This window comes from Callorhinus ursinus, unplaced genomic scaffold (assembly GCF_003265705.2).
Source record: "Callorhinus ursinus isolate GAN/ISIS: 27379988/994484 unplaced genomic scaffold, GSC_fseal_2.0 scaffold1, whole genome shotgun sequence".
Classification (NCBI taxonomy): Eukaryota; Metazoa; Chordata; class Mammalia; order Carnivora; family Otariidae; genus Callorhinus; species Callorhinus ursinus.
Window position 1 is genome coordinate 146496289 of NW_027397063.1, and position 12422 is coordinate 146508710.

General features: G+C 34.6%; 1 protein-coding gene across 50 annotated transcripts in view; it reads right to left on the reverse strand.

Moving 5' to 3' along the window:
* Positions 1 to 12422, reverse strand: part of CLASP2 (cytoplasmic linker associated protein 2) — a 177931-nt gene that overhangs the window by 114445 nt on the left and 51064 nt on the right. For 36 of the 50 annotated variants that reach the window (XM_073902391.1, XM_073902392.1, XM_073902399.1 and 33 more), the window contains one exon: positions 4143 to 4289. In XM_073902391.1, the coding sequence (XP_073758492.1) occupies positions 4143 to 4289 (147 nt within the window). Of the gene's footprint in view, positions 1 to 4142; positions 4290 to 4672; positions 4876 to 12422 lie in introns of those variants that run through there. The other 14 variants (XM_073902599.1, XM_073902595.1, XM_073902587.1 and 11 more) reach the window with 3 other exon arrangements.

Consider the following 12422-nt stretch of genomic DNA (forward strand, 5'->3'; position numbering starts at 1 on the left):
TGGTACAGGAGGGTGATTTCAACAATACTAAAAAGCATTTCTACTTAATAATGAAAAAAATTCAGGTTTGCTTTATTCACAAATAAAATAGCGGAGAATCGTACTAGTTGAGCTTTAAAATGACTGATTTATGGATGTTGAAAGGTAGTGATCATTATTGTAGATTATAATCTCAGAGCTAAAGGATCTAGAAGAATACTTATTTACTCGGTGAGATTAGGGTGGGTAGCAGTATAGCAAAGTATTTTTTGTGCTTAGTGCACTTATTAGATGCATGACCCTGTGCAAGTTAACTTCTCTAAACTTTAGTTTGCTCATCAGTAAAATTAAGATAATAAAGTACCTAACTGGAGGGGTTTTGATTTAAATAAGAGAATATATGTGAGAACAAACATCTTTTTAAAAAATTACCTAAAATACTCTAGAGATATAAATATTTTAAACAATCAGGTACCTTCAGCAATTATTTTCTAGGCCATTAAGCCAAAAGAAAAGAAAACGTGTTTACCTTAATTCCTATTATGAAGTTATAAATGTTATTCAGAAAATAACTATTTAAGGGAATTCATTTTATCCTTATTCTAATTACTAAAGCACAAAAGTAAGTAACACTTTTGACTCCCACATAATATGGATTTCTATAGCAATAATATGTTGGTATGGAGCAACCCACAATCCTTTTTTTGATTCTCCCTGACTGAAAGGCCACACAATTACAATATAAGTAGAACAGGTTGGCACAGGGAGCCAAAGAACAAAGAAAAACTACACTACTAAACTACAAAACTACACTAAAGACAATGAAAAGACAATTTTAAAATACAATGAAAAACACACTAAAGATAAAACACAGGTCCTACTGGCTTTAATTAACAGGATAGGATACTCTGTTAAAAATAGCATGCATCTCTTTAATCTTGACATATATCTCTGAGACAAGTAAATTAAATTCCCAAACTTCAAAAGTAGATTCAGTCAGGATTTCAAAGAAGTTCACTTTATTTTTATTTTGGTAATCTTACCTGAAAAAATATTTCCTAAACCCAGTGGTCTGTGATGGGCTTATTCAACTAATATAGACATACCCCCCCATCTACCATATTCCTTTAATTAGGAACTAATCATACCTATCTGTATATTACACACCTAGGAGTAGCAAATGAAATGCCTATACTGAATCCCCATTACTCCATATAAACTTATGAGAAAGAAAATGTCTAGTCTAGAAAGCAGAATAGCTATAAAGAGAGAGGGCAACCCAGCCTTCAAGTATTTCAAAGTACCATGTTAACAAATAATTCATCTTCTTTGCTTAAGTTACAAAGAGGCAGATTTTAATGCAATATAAAATAGAATTTATTTATTCAGAATTGAATTTGGCTTATAACCTTCCTGGAGGACACTATGCCAAACTGAAAGAATAACTGTATCTTTTGAAACAATAAACTTGAGAAATTTATTCCAAGGAAATGACTGGAGGAAATGCGCGAAAAGATATATGTAAAAGGATAATGTAATTGCTTATAAGAGCAAAAATACTGAAAGCAACCTAGATATTATTTAGCTATGAATAGTTTTCAATTAATAATTTGAGAAAATGCTCCACATAAAATACTAGTAAGAGAAAAGGTATACAAAACGATACAATGAACGGTGCCAATTCTGTCCTCCTCTTAAGAACCGTGTTATGTATAAAAATTATTGGAAAAGTAGTTATGAAAGCAACTAGAATTACATCATAATTTATTAAGCAACTAGAATTACATCATAATTTATCAGTTGATTATACCCACATGTAGTGGTACTGTAGATGGTTTTTGTTCCGAATTTTAATCCATGAGCACACATTATTTTAATCAGATGTTGAATAGTCATGCTATCAGGAACATTATAAAAGGGACTACTATACTTGAATAGTAAATTGAACTATATGCCAACGTCCCTTCTAACTCCAAGATTCTACAACTTTCAGAAAACTTTCTAGAACTAATTTAAAGATTAAGCCTGTGCCAAGAACAGAAACTCTAAAGTTAAATTTTCAAAGGACTGACAGCCAAGAAGGGCATTAATTTCTGAAGCAATATCAATATCCTCTGGCTAGTACTCTTTTCTTAGAAAAACAGGTAGTGAACCTAAATAAGCTGTGGCAAACAAAAGCAACAAACAAAAAATTGCAGACTGAATCTGCAATTGCCAAAAAAAGGAGGATGAAAAAGAGGATGAGGAGGAGAAGAGAGAAGGAATGAAGGCCTCACCCTTATTTTTTTTATCAAAAGAGCTGCTGCTTAGATGGATGATATAATCATTATGAGTGATTAATGCCTACGATCACAAAAGCTACCTAGCATTTTCGTATCTGGTAGCACTACAAACCAGAGAAGGCGAGGTGGCATAAAGAAAATCTGTTTCTTTAAAAAGAATATCAGATTTTATCAATTCAATTAACATCAAAATTAAGTGAGCTTTGCTGGATAAACTACAACCTCAATCTTCATCTAAGAAAGGATAATAAAACATGAAATACAGAGCTAATTATACACCAATGGCTCAGAGTCACAAAAATATTATATATTATCACCATGTATTTCAAATATTAATTCATTTTAAGTCAAATAAGACGTTTCATGGAATAATTATATATATCAGAAATCTCTAATTCAAAAATCAAGACAAAAAAATTCCCCTTGCAGTAATTCAAGGTAGCCATTTGTTACAAAAGAAAGAAACCACAGAATATCATACTTTTTACCAGAGATAAGAATACATAATAGAAAATATCATGTAATAGGATATGATAACTAACATTTGGATAAGAATATATTCCTATAATTGCAAAGCAAAAACAAAACAAAACAAAACAAAAACCCAGTAAAATGAAAATACTCAAAATACCCAGATAAATCAGTAAGACATTTGTTTCACAATATTCACCTATTTATTTATATGCATATGAATATATGTAAATATATGTATACATTTACATATAAATATATAAGTGTGTCTATATATATCATACTATCTTTCTTGAGAGTTACATGGCACAAAAAAGATAGTTAAAATGCAATCTTTATGGTATTTTTCCTACATTTAGAATATATATGACTTGAAATTAATGTTCAGTGGTATAGAAAGATCAAGAGAACACAACTTACAGGACCTGGTCAAAATATACAGTTGATTTTTCTTTCCTTTATGCTTTTAATAAAGGAGATATATATAAAAAGAGGAAAAACAAAAATTCTGAAGACTATGATTTTCCTACCAGTTATCATAAACAAGGAAAATCTGTTTTCCCAAATTATAACTAAAACACACCCAACACACACACGAAAGGAAGTCAGAGAGGAAGAAAGAAAAGAAAGAAAGAGAAAAAGAGAAAAAAGCTAATGTCCTTTTAGCATTAAATATTTGCTTATTCTAATAGGATTCATTCTATCAGAAAGACCTGGCAGAAACTAGCACCTGAGAAGTACTCATGGCTTTCTTATTAGAATATGAAAAAAACCCATAAAAATTTTAAAAAGATAAACAATATGCTAGAAGCAGTTCTAATGTGATCAAAGAATGTACTATGTGTTGTATATATTCATAAAAACTGTTTTTTCCTATTTATTATTATCTAATTCAGAAACCATTTTTAAGGCAATTTTACTTGACCACCACCCATTTCCCATTGTGACAAATGGTTCAATATCCAGTATCTTCAACCATTTTTTCAACACTGAAGTATTCAAGACTCACTACTATATGAATTTATAGAAATGTTACATAAATCATTATTTCTTTAACAACTATAGCACCTGAAAATTAATAGCCAAATTCTGAAAAATCTGCTCTCTCCTTAAAACACAAAAACAAAAAAAACCCAAATCCCAACACTCCTTTAAATGTCTCCCTTTAAAAATGACATCTGAAAAAGGAATACTCTTAAGACTTCACTAATCCACAGGAAACAGCAACATACAGTATTTTAAAAACATTTCTGAAAAGGCAGCTTATTCTTCTGTGTGTTGCAATAGACTCTCCAGATCTGCAATCTTGCTGCAGTCATGAATAAACATATTCCTCTGAAGTTCTAAGTATGTGTGTCCATATGAAGGGCATGAGGCATGCACATCAGATTTGAAATGGATTTACATTACCTCCAACCTTAGGGCCACCTGCTGAACCAGGCTTCCTTGCACTGTTGACAGGATTTCCGGATGTTTTAGGTGCAGGAACCTTGAAGGCTGAAGCAGTTGATGATGGCCTATTTCCATCCACTGATTCTTCATCATCAAAGCTTTTATCTGCACAAAGCATTAGAAAAATGTATTTTAAGAGAATTAAGCTTTGCTCCATTTTCCATAAGACTCAAAAATCAAATAAAGCTATATATAAAATCATTACTCTGTAAGATGTAATACAAAATAAAGCTCCTTTGAATAAGCATTTATATATTGGCTAACACCACATAAAATAACAGTATAATTTAAAATTTGATTGCACTATTATCCTATTTCCTACCTATATATTAAGTCAAAACATAAAACCAAATATATTAACTCGAAGGATAGCAAAGAGCATTTTCATTTTTTCTGCTACTCATGTAAGCATTTTCTCCCAGCTCCTCCCATAGTGTATCTTCCAGCACACCCTGCCTTATTCCTTACACCCAGATCCTGCAACTTACAATCACAGATCCGTTTGCAAATCAGTCGCCTCATTCCTCTGAAAGCTCTTAATTTCCCTCACCCTAGGATGCTCCCAATGGTTCACATGGCCAAATACAGTAGATTCGGTACTAATCAAAGATTCTATCAAAAATAGACAGAAACAACCACAGAACCACCACTGAGGTTTGTGCCGGCATTTTTCTTTCTCTTCCCTGCCCTAGGTGCTGTAACAGCCAATCAGCTACAAGGTGACATCATCTTATGGCAGCTACTGCCAGATGAAAGGTAAAAATTCTCCATGTATTTAAAAAATTATCTATGCAGCTGCAATCCTTATTCTTTACCTAAATTTCAAAGGCTTTCAATACAAAGGTTTATAAACCTAAATTTGTTTTCTCCTATGGAATTCACATGAAAATTAATACAAATACAAAATAAGGTTTTATGCAATATTCATTCTGCTGTGGTGCTTATTGCATCAGTAAAACATGGAATATCACAGTGCTCATTACTGTGCATAATTAACTCTGTAATCTTACAATTTTCTGTTTATTTAGGGCACAGAAACCAAATCAAACAATTTGTTTTCATAAATGATTCTAAAATATTCTACCCAAAGCTCCTTTTAGAATATTTACTAATGACCACACTCGTATCATCTCCTTGTATAAAATGGAACCCCAGCCCCCACAAAAAAATCGCAAGCTGTATGCATTTACTTGTCTGAGAAGATGGTTTTCTCTAGGACCCTGCACAAACCAACCACGACAAAAAAGATGGGAGAGGCAGAGAAGCAGATTTACCACAGGCTTCAGATCAATATGTCAGAATCTTTTTCCTTTCAACCTGCTCCCCCTTACCTAGGCAAATACCCAAATCAACTAGAATGAAATCATTACTACAAAGGGATACTTCAAGTCCAACTACTAAATACATTTTAAAGAAAATATACCAAATAAGTGGTAAGACTTATTTGGAAAAAAGAAAATCAAATAGACACACCAATATAAAGCCACACTCAATTTCAGCAAGTGGGTTTTTTCCTTAAATAGCACAATTTATAAGAAAAAAGTACCTTCAAGTTAAAAGACATTTTTTTTTAGCATAATATTAGGGAGCCAGATGGGATCACTTAAAACCTGCATATAGATAGGTTTGTTCTGTTAAAAACACTAATGTGGGGGGCGCCTGGGTGGCTCAGTAGGTTGAGCATTTGCCTTCAGCTCGGGTCATGATCTCAGGGTCCTGGGATTGAGCTCTGCGTCTCCCTGCTTAGCGGGGCATCTGTTTCTCCCTCCCCCTCTGCTTGTCCTTGTGGTCTCTCTCAAATAAAATAAAATCTTTAAAAAAATAAATAAAAATAAAAACACTAATACGATCCCAAATAAACTTTTTTGCCATCTCCATGTAAAAAAATATATAGCTAAGAGAGACAGAGTAGACACACAAATCCACAGAAAGATAGGTACTGAAACACCGAGTAGCCAGAAGTTCCCATGGAAACAGTGTTCTGTTCCTACACACACAAGAAATGAAGAGTAAATGTCTCTACCACTTTAAAAAATTTAACTCTTAACATTCTAAAACTACTGGGAATTTAAATTTTAACTTTTTATCAAAATAAGGTAGATGAAAGTGTATAAATCGTAAGTATGAGTGCAATGAATTTTCACAAAACAAACATGCCCGTGTAACCAGTCTCCAGACCAAGAGATCATTATCAGCATCCTATACGCACCCTCATTGGCCTCCCCAAAATCATTATTTCCTATCAAAGCCAACTAACTAGTCTTGACTTCATAATTGGCTTTGCCCATTCCTGAGCCTTATATAAAAGGAATCATACAATACCTACTCTGGTATCTAGCTTCTTTTCACTCAATATGTTTGGAAGATTCATTTTCATTGCTTATAGTTATCTAGTGTACTATAATCTAGCAATATCCATTCTGTTGATGGACCTTTGACTTGCCAGTTTGAAATTATTATAAAATAGTGCTCCTAAGAGGTAAGCAAACAAAGTTAAAGGGTTCTAAGACTTGTAAGCATTATTGTGGAAGTAGTAAACACACAATTTTTGATTAAGTCAAATATACATATTGTAACCTCTAGGTCAGCGGTACTGGACCAGCAGCTGAGCATCACCTGGCAGTTTCTTAAAAATGCAAATTCTCTGGTCCCAACAGAAATCTAATGAATCAGAAACTCTGGAGATGGGGGCCCAGCATTCTGTGTATTAACAAACCCTCCCAGTGACTCCGATGTATGGTCAAGTTTAAGAACCACTGCTCAACAGCAGGAGTTGGCAAATTTTTTTCTATAAAGGGCCATATTGTAAATATTTTAGGCTTTGTAAACCACACACATGTAGTCTCTCTGTGCAGCTACTCAATTATGCTACTCAATTATGCCATTGTAGTGCCAAGGCAGTGATACATGATATGTAAACAAATGGGTGTGGCTGTGTTTCAATAAAATTTTATGTACATCAGGAGGGTACTCCTGGATTTAGCTTGCAAGCAACAGTCTGCCAGTCCCTGCTCTAGGATAACCACTAAAACAAGAGTAACTGTATACATAAATAAACTAATACAAGAAAAATTTTAAAATCTGATTAACTGAAAAGAAGCAGGAAGGGGACAAAAAGAAGGACTGAAACAAGTGGATGAAACAGAAATAGAAGGCAAAGGGGCAAAAATGAAGCCAAATACATCAGTAACTATCTTAAAAGTAAATGAACTAAATATTCCAAGTAAAAGACCAATATTGAATTTTCAAAAAGAGGCTGCTTAAATGAGATATACTTTACAAAGTCACATAAAAGTTAAAGGTAAAATGACAGATTATGGCAAATACCAAGTTGATGTAGCTATTCTAATTTCAAACAAAGCAGTTTTAAGAAGCAGTATTACTAGAGACAGACTCTTAATGATGATAAAGGGGGTCAATCCAACAGGGAAAAAAATCAGAACCCTAAACTTTTATGAACCCAGTAACACAGCTTCGAAAATATAAAATAAAAAAGGACATATCTACAGAGGGGGAAAATTTTTTACCACTTCCAATAATGTTATATCTTGACTATAAGCTAAAAGAATTCATAAAATGAATTCATCATTACAAGTCCCCAAATTAAAAATGTTTTGTAATTATGAAGATTATAAATATTCTAGGCTTAAAAACATTTTAACTATAAAATATTCAGACCAAATCAATTATATTTCTTCCTAGCACCTATCACTTCCTGAAATAATACTTTTAAGAGTGTACTAGAAGTTGGACTGAAAGGGAGCAGAAACATTATCTTGTTTACCCTATAATCCCATTACCTAGAAAAATCCCAGGGTAAGTATCATAGTTAACCCTTCTTCCTACTTCCCAACCTTTGCCCTTTTGAGCTTGTTTTCAAAATAATGTCCTGAGTTGAACAAAGTCACAACACCACTGCTCAAAATCCTCTTATGACTCCATAAAAAGGCCTACCAGTACTTCAAAATCTGCAAGATCTTAAATACTATGTAGTTCTCTCTCCAACGTGACCCAACTTGCTGCTCTCCATCTTTTGCTCCAATCCAGCCCCACCAGTCTCCTTGCCGAGACTCCTAAGAGGGCCTCTGCACTTGTTCCCTTTGCCTAGAATGCTCTTCCCCTCCATAGCTGCCCTATTTACTCACCAACTTCATAACTTTATTCTTCTATCTCTTTCCCAATGAAGTCTTCTCTGGATACTAAAATTATGAACTTTCCAACATCCTGACACTACTGATCTACTCCCTACCTCCCTGCTTCATTTCTCTCCTTAGCACTTACCATCTATATATTTTACCTTGTTTATTATCTGACTCTTCCCACTGAAATGTATTATCTATTAGAGTAAGAAGTTTTGTCTGTTTTGTCCACTGCCACAACTATGACATGTGGAACAATGCTTAGAAGGACCCATTTCATAGTAGGGAGACCTTTAGTCTCCAGGTTACTGAAACGAAACTCCAAAGGCAAACAACTATAAACAATAGAATAGACATTTTAAAAAAATCTTCTTTAAAACAATTAAGTACCTGACAAAATAGTAAGAAAAGGGGACAGAATCAGTACATATGAATTTCTATTCTGAAGGCCTTGTGAGGCAAAGGAACAGATTTTGAAGTCCGCAATAAAAAAGATATAGAGTCTAATATGATATTGTTCCCACTGAAAGCTGGTACACCAAACAACTATAATATCAAGGTTAAAGTGAACCATAAGTAAGTCCTTATCTTCTTACAGCCTTTTTTCTTTTCCAATTTTTCTCAAAAGAGAGCAATAGAGAAGTAAATCAAAAGGAGTACTTGATTAAGGTCAACTGCTTGGACAGTCAAGAGAGTCAAGCCCTTGGAACTTAGTAGGCTCATGCTGGTAGTATTCCTACTCTCACGCAAAAGCCAAGGCAAATGCAAAATTTTCCTGGGATAATGTCTCTGGCCTCATATTATGTGCACAAATAATTTTTGAGAGGTCACTTGGCATGACAGGAAACAAGACACCAAGAGCAAGAATAAACAGATAATAGGAACAGATCCACTAAAAATCCTAGAGTTATGAAGCACAGACTATAAAAGCTTTACTAGACAAGCTTGAAAATAATTTCAGGGATCAGAAAATGTAAAGAGGGGCGCCTGGGTGGCTCAGTCGTTGGGCGTCTGCCTTTGGCTTAGGTCGTGATCTCAGGGTCCTGGATCGAGCCCTGCATTGGGCTCCCTGCTCTGCGGGAGGCCTGCTTCTTCCTCTCCCACTTCCCCTGCTTGTGTTCCCTCTCTCGCTGTGTCTCTGTCAAATAAATAAAATCTTTAAAAAAAAAATTTAAAGAGTGACAGATTTCTTTAAGATTTATTTGAGAGAGAGAGCGTGAGAGCATGTGCGTGTGAGTGGAGGAGGGGCAAAGGGAGAGGGAGAGAGAATCTTCAAGCAGACTCCCTGCTGAGCATGGAGCCCAATGCAGGGCTCAATCCCAGGACCCTGAGATCATGACCCAAGCCAAAACCAAGAGTCAGATACTCAATGGACTAAGCTACCCAGGTGCCCCCAAAAGTGACAGATTTTTAAAAAGACCAAACAGAACTTCTAGAAATAAAAATATGACTGAAATTTAAATTCAGTGGGCAGGCATGACAGATTAGATACAACTGAAGTGAACTGGAAGATAAATCAGAAAAAAAAAAATCACCTGGGATACTTATAGTAGGTGCTTTAATATTTACTGAATAAAAAAAGGATTAAATGCAGAAAGCATGATTATGTTGACACCTTTGTTCTCACTCCAATGCTTCAAAAAGAAATTATTATGGTTTGGTGCAGAAAATGAACAAGATGAACCTATTAAAAAGTACTAGAGGATTAAAAACTAATAAAGTGGCAAGCTGCAGTGGTTATGTGTGTGATGGAAATGGAAAAGGAGGAGAAAGGAGAGTAGCTAAGAAGAGTAGGAGAAAAAGATGGAGATAACAGAGGGGGAGGAAGAAGAAATAAAAAGAAGCCCAAGTAGAAGAAGACTCTACCTTTTGTTGCATTCATATAACAAAAGGACACTGTTGTCAGCAAGCACTGAGAGATGACAGCCCATAATCCCTTATCTGCAATGCCTGAAAGTCAGTAAATTCTAAGAGTCTAGCTTTAGCATGTTTTGTCTTTTTTTTTTTTTAACTCCAGTGTAGTTAACATACGGTCTTATATTAGTTTCAGTTGTACAATAGTGATTCAATAATTTTAGCCATTACTCAGTACTCATCATGACACATGTACTTTTTAATTCCCTTCACCTATTTCACCCATCCCCCCATTCACCTCCCTTCTGGTAACCATCAGTTTGTTTCCATTGTTAAGAGTCTGTTTCTTGGTTTGTCTCTCTTTTTCTTTGTTCCTCTGTTTCTTATATTCCACATACAAGTGAAATCATATGGCATTTGTCTTTCTCTGACTTATTTCACTTAGCATTATACTCTCAGGATCCCTCCATGTTGTTGCAAATGGCAATATTTCATTCTTTTATATGGCTGAGTAATCTTTATATATTAATGGATGCTAACTCTTTCTTGGATATGTCATTTGCAAATATCTTCTCCCATTCCGTAGGCTGTCTTTTAGTTTTGTTGACTGTTTCCTTCACTCTGCATAAACTTTATTATTACTACTGATGTAGTCTCAATAGTTTATATTTGCTTTTGTTTCCCTTGCCTTAGGCAAACATATTGAGAAAAATGTTGCTATGGCCAGTATCAGAGAAATTACTGCCTGTGCTCTCCTAGGATTTTTATGGTTTTATGTCTCATATTTAGGTAGGTCCTTATTCCATTTGAGTTTATTTTTGTGTTATGGTGTAAGAAAGTGATCCAGTTTCATTCTTTTGCATGTAGCTGTCCAGTTATCCCAACACCATTTGTTGAAGAGATTTGTCTTTTTCCCACTGCATATACTTGCCTCCTCTGTCAAGGATTAATTGACTATAATCATGGATTTCTGGGCTCTCTGTTCTGTCCCACTTATCTATGTGCCTATCTGTGCCAGTATCATATTGTTTTGATCACTACAGTTTTGTAGTGTGTCTTGAAATCTGGGACTGTGATACCTCCAGTTTTGTTCTTCTTTTCCAAGATTGCTCTTTGGGGTCTTTTTGTGGTTCCATACAAATTTTAGGACTGTTTGTTCGAGTTCTGTGAAAAATGCTGTTGGTATTTTGATAGGGATTGCATTAAATATGTATATTGCTTTGGATAGTATAGACATTTTAACAATACTTGTTCTTCCAATCCATGAGCACAGAATATCTTTCCATTTGTTTGTGTCATCTTCAATTTCTTTCATCGATGTTTTATAGTTTTTCAGAGTACAAGTCTTTCAGCTCCTTGGTTAAGTTTAATACTAGGTATTTTATTATTTTTGGTGCATCTGTACATGGGATTTTTTTTTAATTTCTCTTTCTGCTGCCTCATTATTATTGTATAGAAATGCAACGGGTTTCTGCACATTGATTTTGTATCCTGTGACCTTACTGAATTCATTTATCAATTTTAGTAGTACTATTATGGAATCTTTCAGGTTTTCTATATATAGTATCATGCCATCTGCAAATAGTGAAAGTTTTGTTTTTTTCTTACCCAGTCTAGATGCCTTTTATTTCTTTTTCTTGGAATTCGAGTACTATGTTAAATAAAAGTGTACTCTGTTGGGAGTTTTTTTCTCAAAAATGGATGTTGTATCTTGTCAAATGCTTTTTCTGTGTCTATTGAAATGATCATATGGTTTTATTTATTTATTTGAGAGAGAGCAAGTGTGAGTGAGAGCACAAGCAGGGGGCACAGCAATGGGAGAGGGAGAAGGAGGCTCCCAGAAAGCCTGGTGTGGGGCTCAATCCCAGGACCCTGAGATCATGACCTGAGCCAAAGGCAGATGCCTTACTGACTGAGCCACTTAGGCACCCCTGATCATATGGTTTTTAAACTCTCTCTTGTTGATGTGATGTACCATTGTTGACTGATCTGTGAACACTGAACCACCCTTACATTTCAGGAATAAATCCCACTTGATCATGGGGAATCATTTTTAATTTACTGGTGGATTTGATTTGCTAAAATTTTGTTGAGGATTTTTACATCTATGTTCATCAGAGATATTGGCCTGTAGTTCTTTTTTTTTTGTAGTGTCTTTATCTGATTTTGGTATGAGAGTAATGCTGGCTTCATAGATGGATTTGGAAGCATCCTTCCTCTTCTATTTTTTTGGAATAGTTTGAGA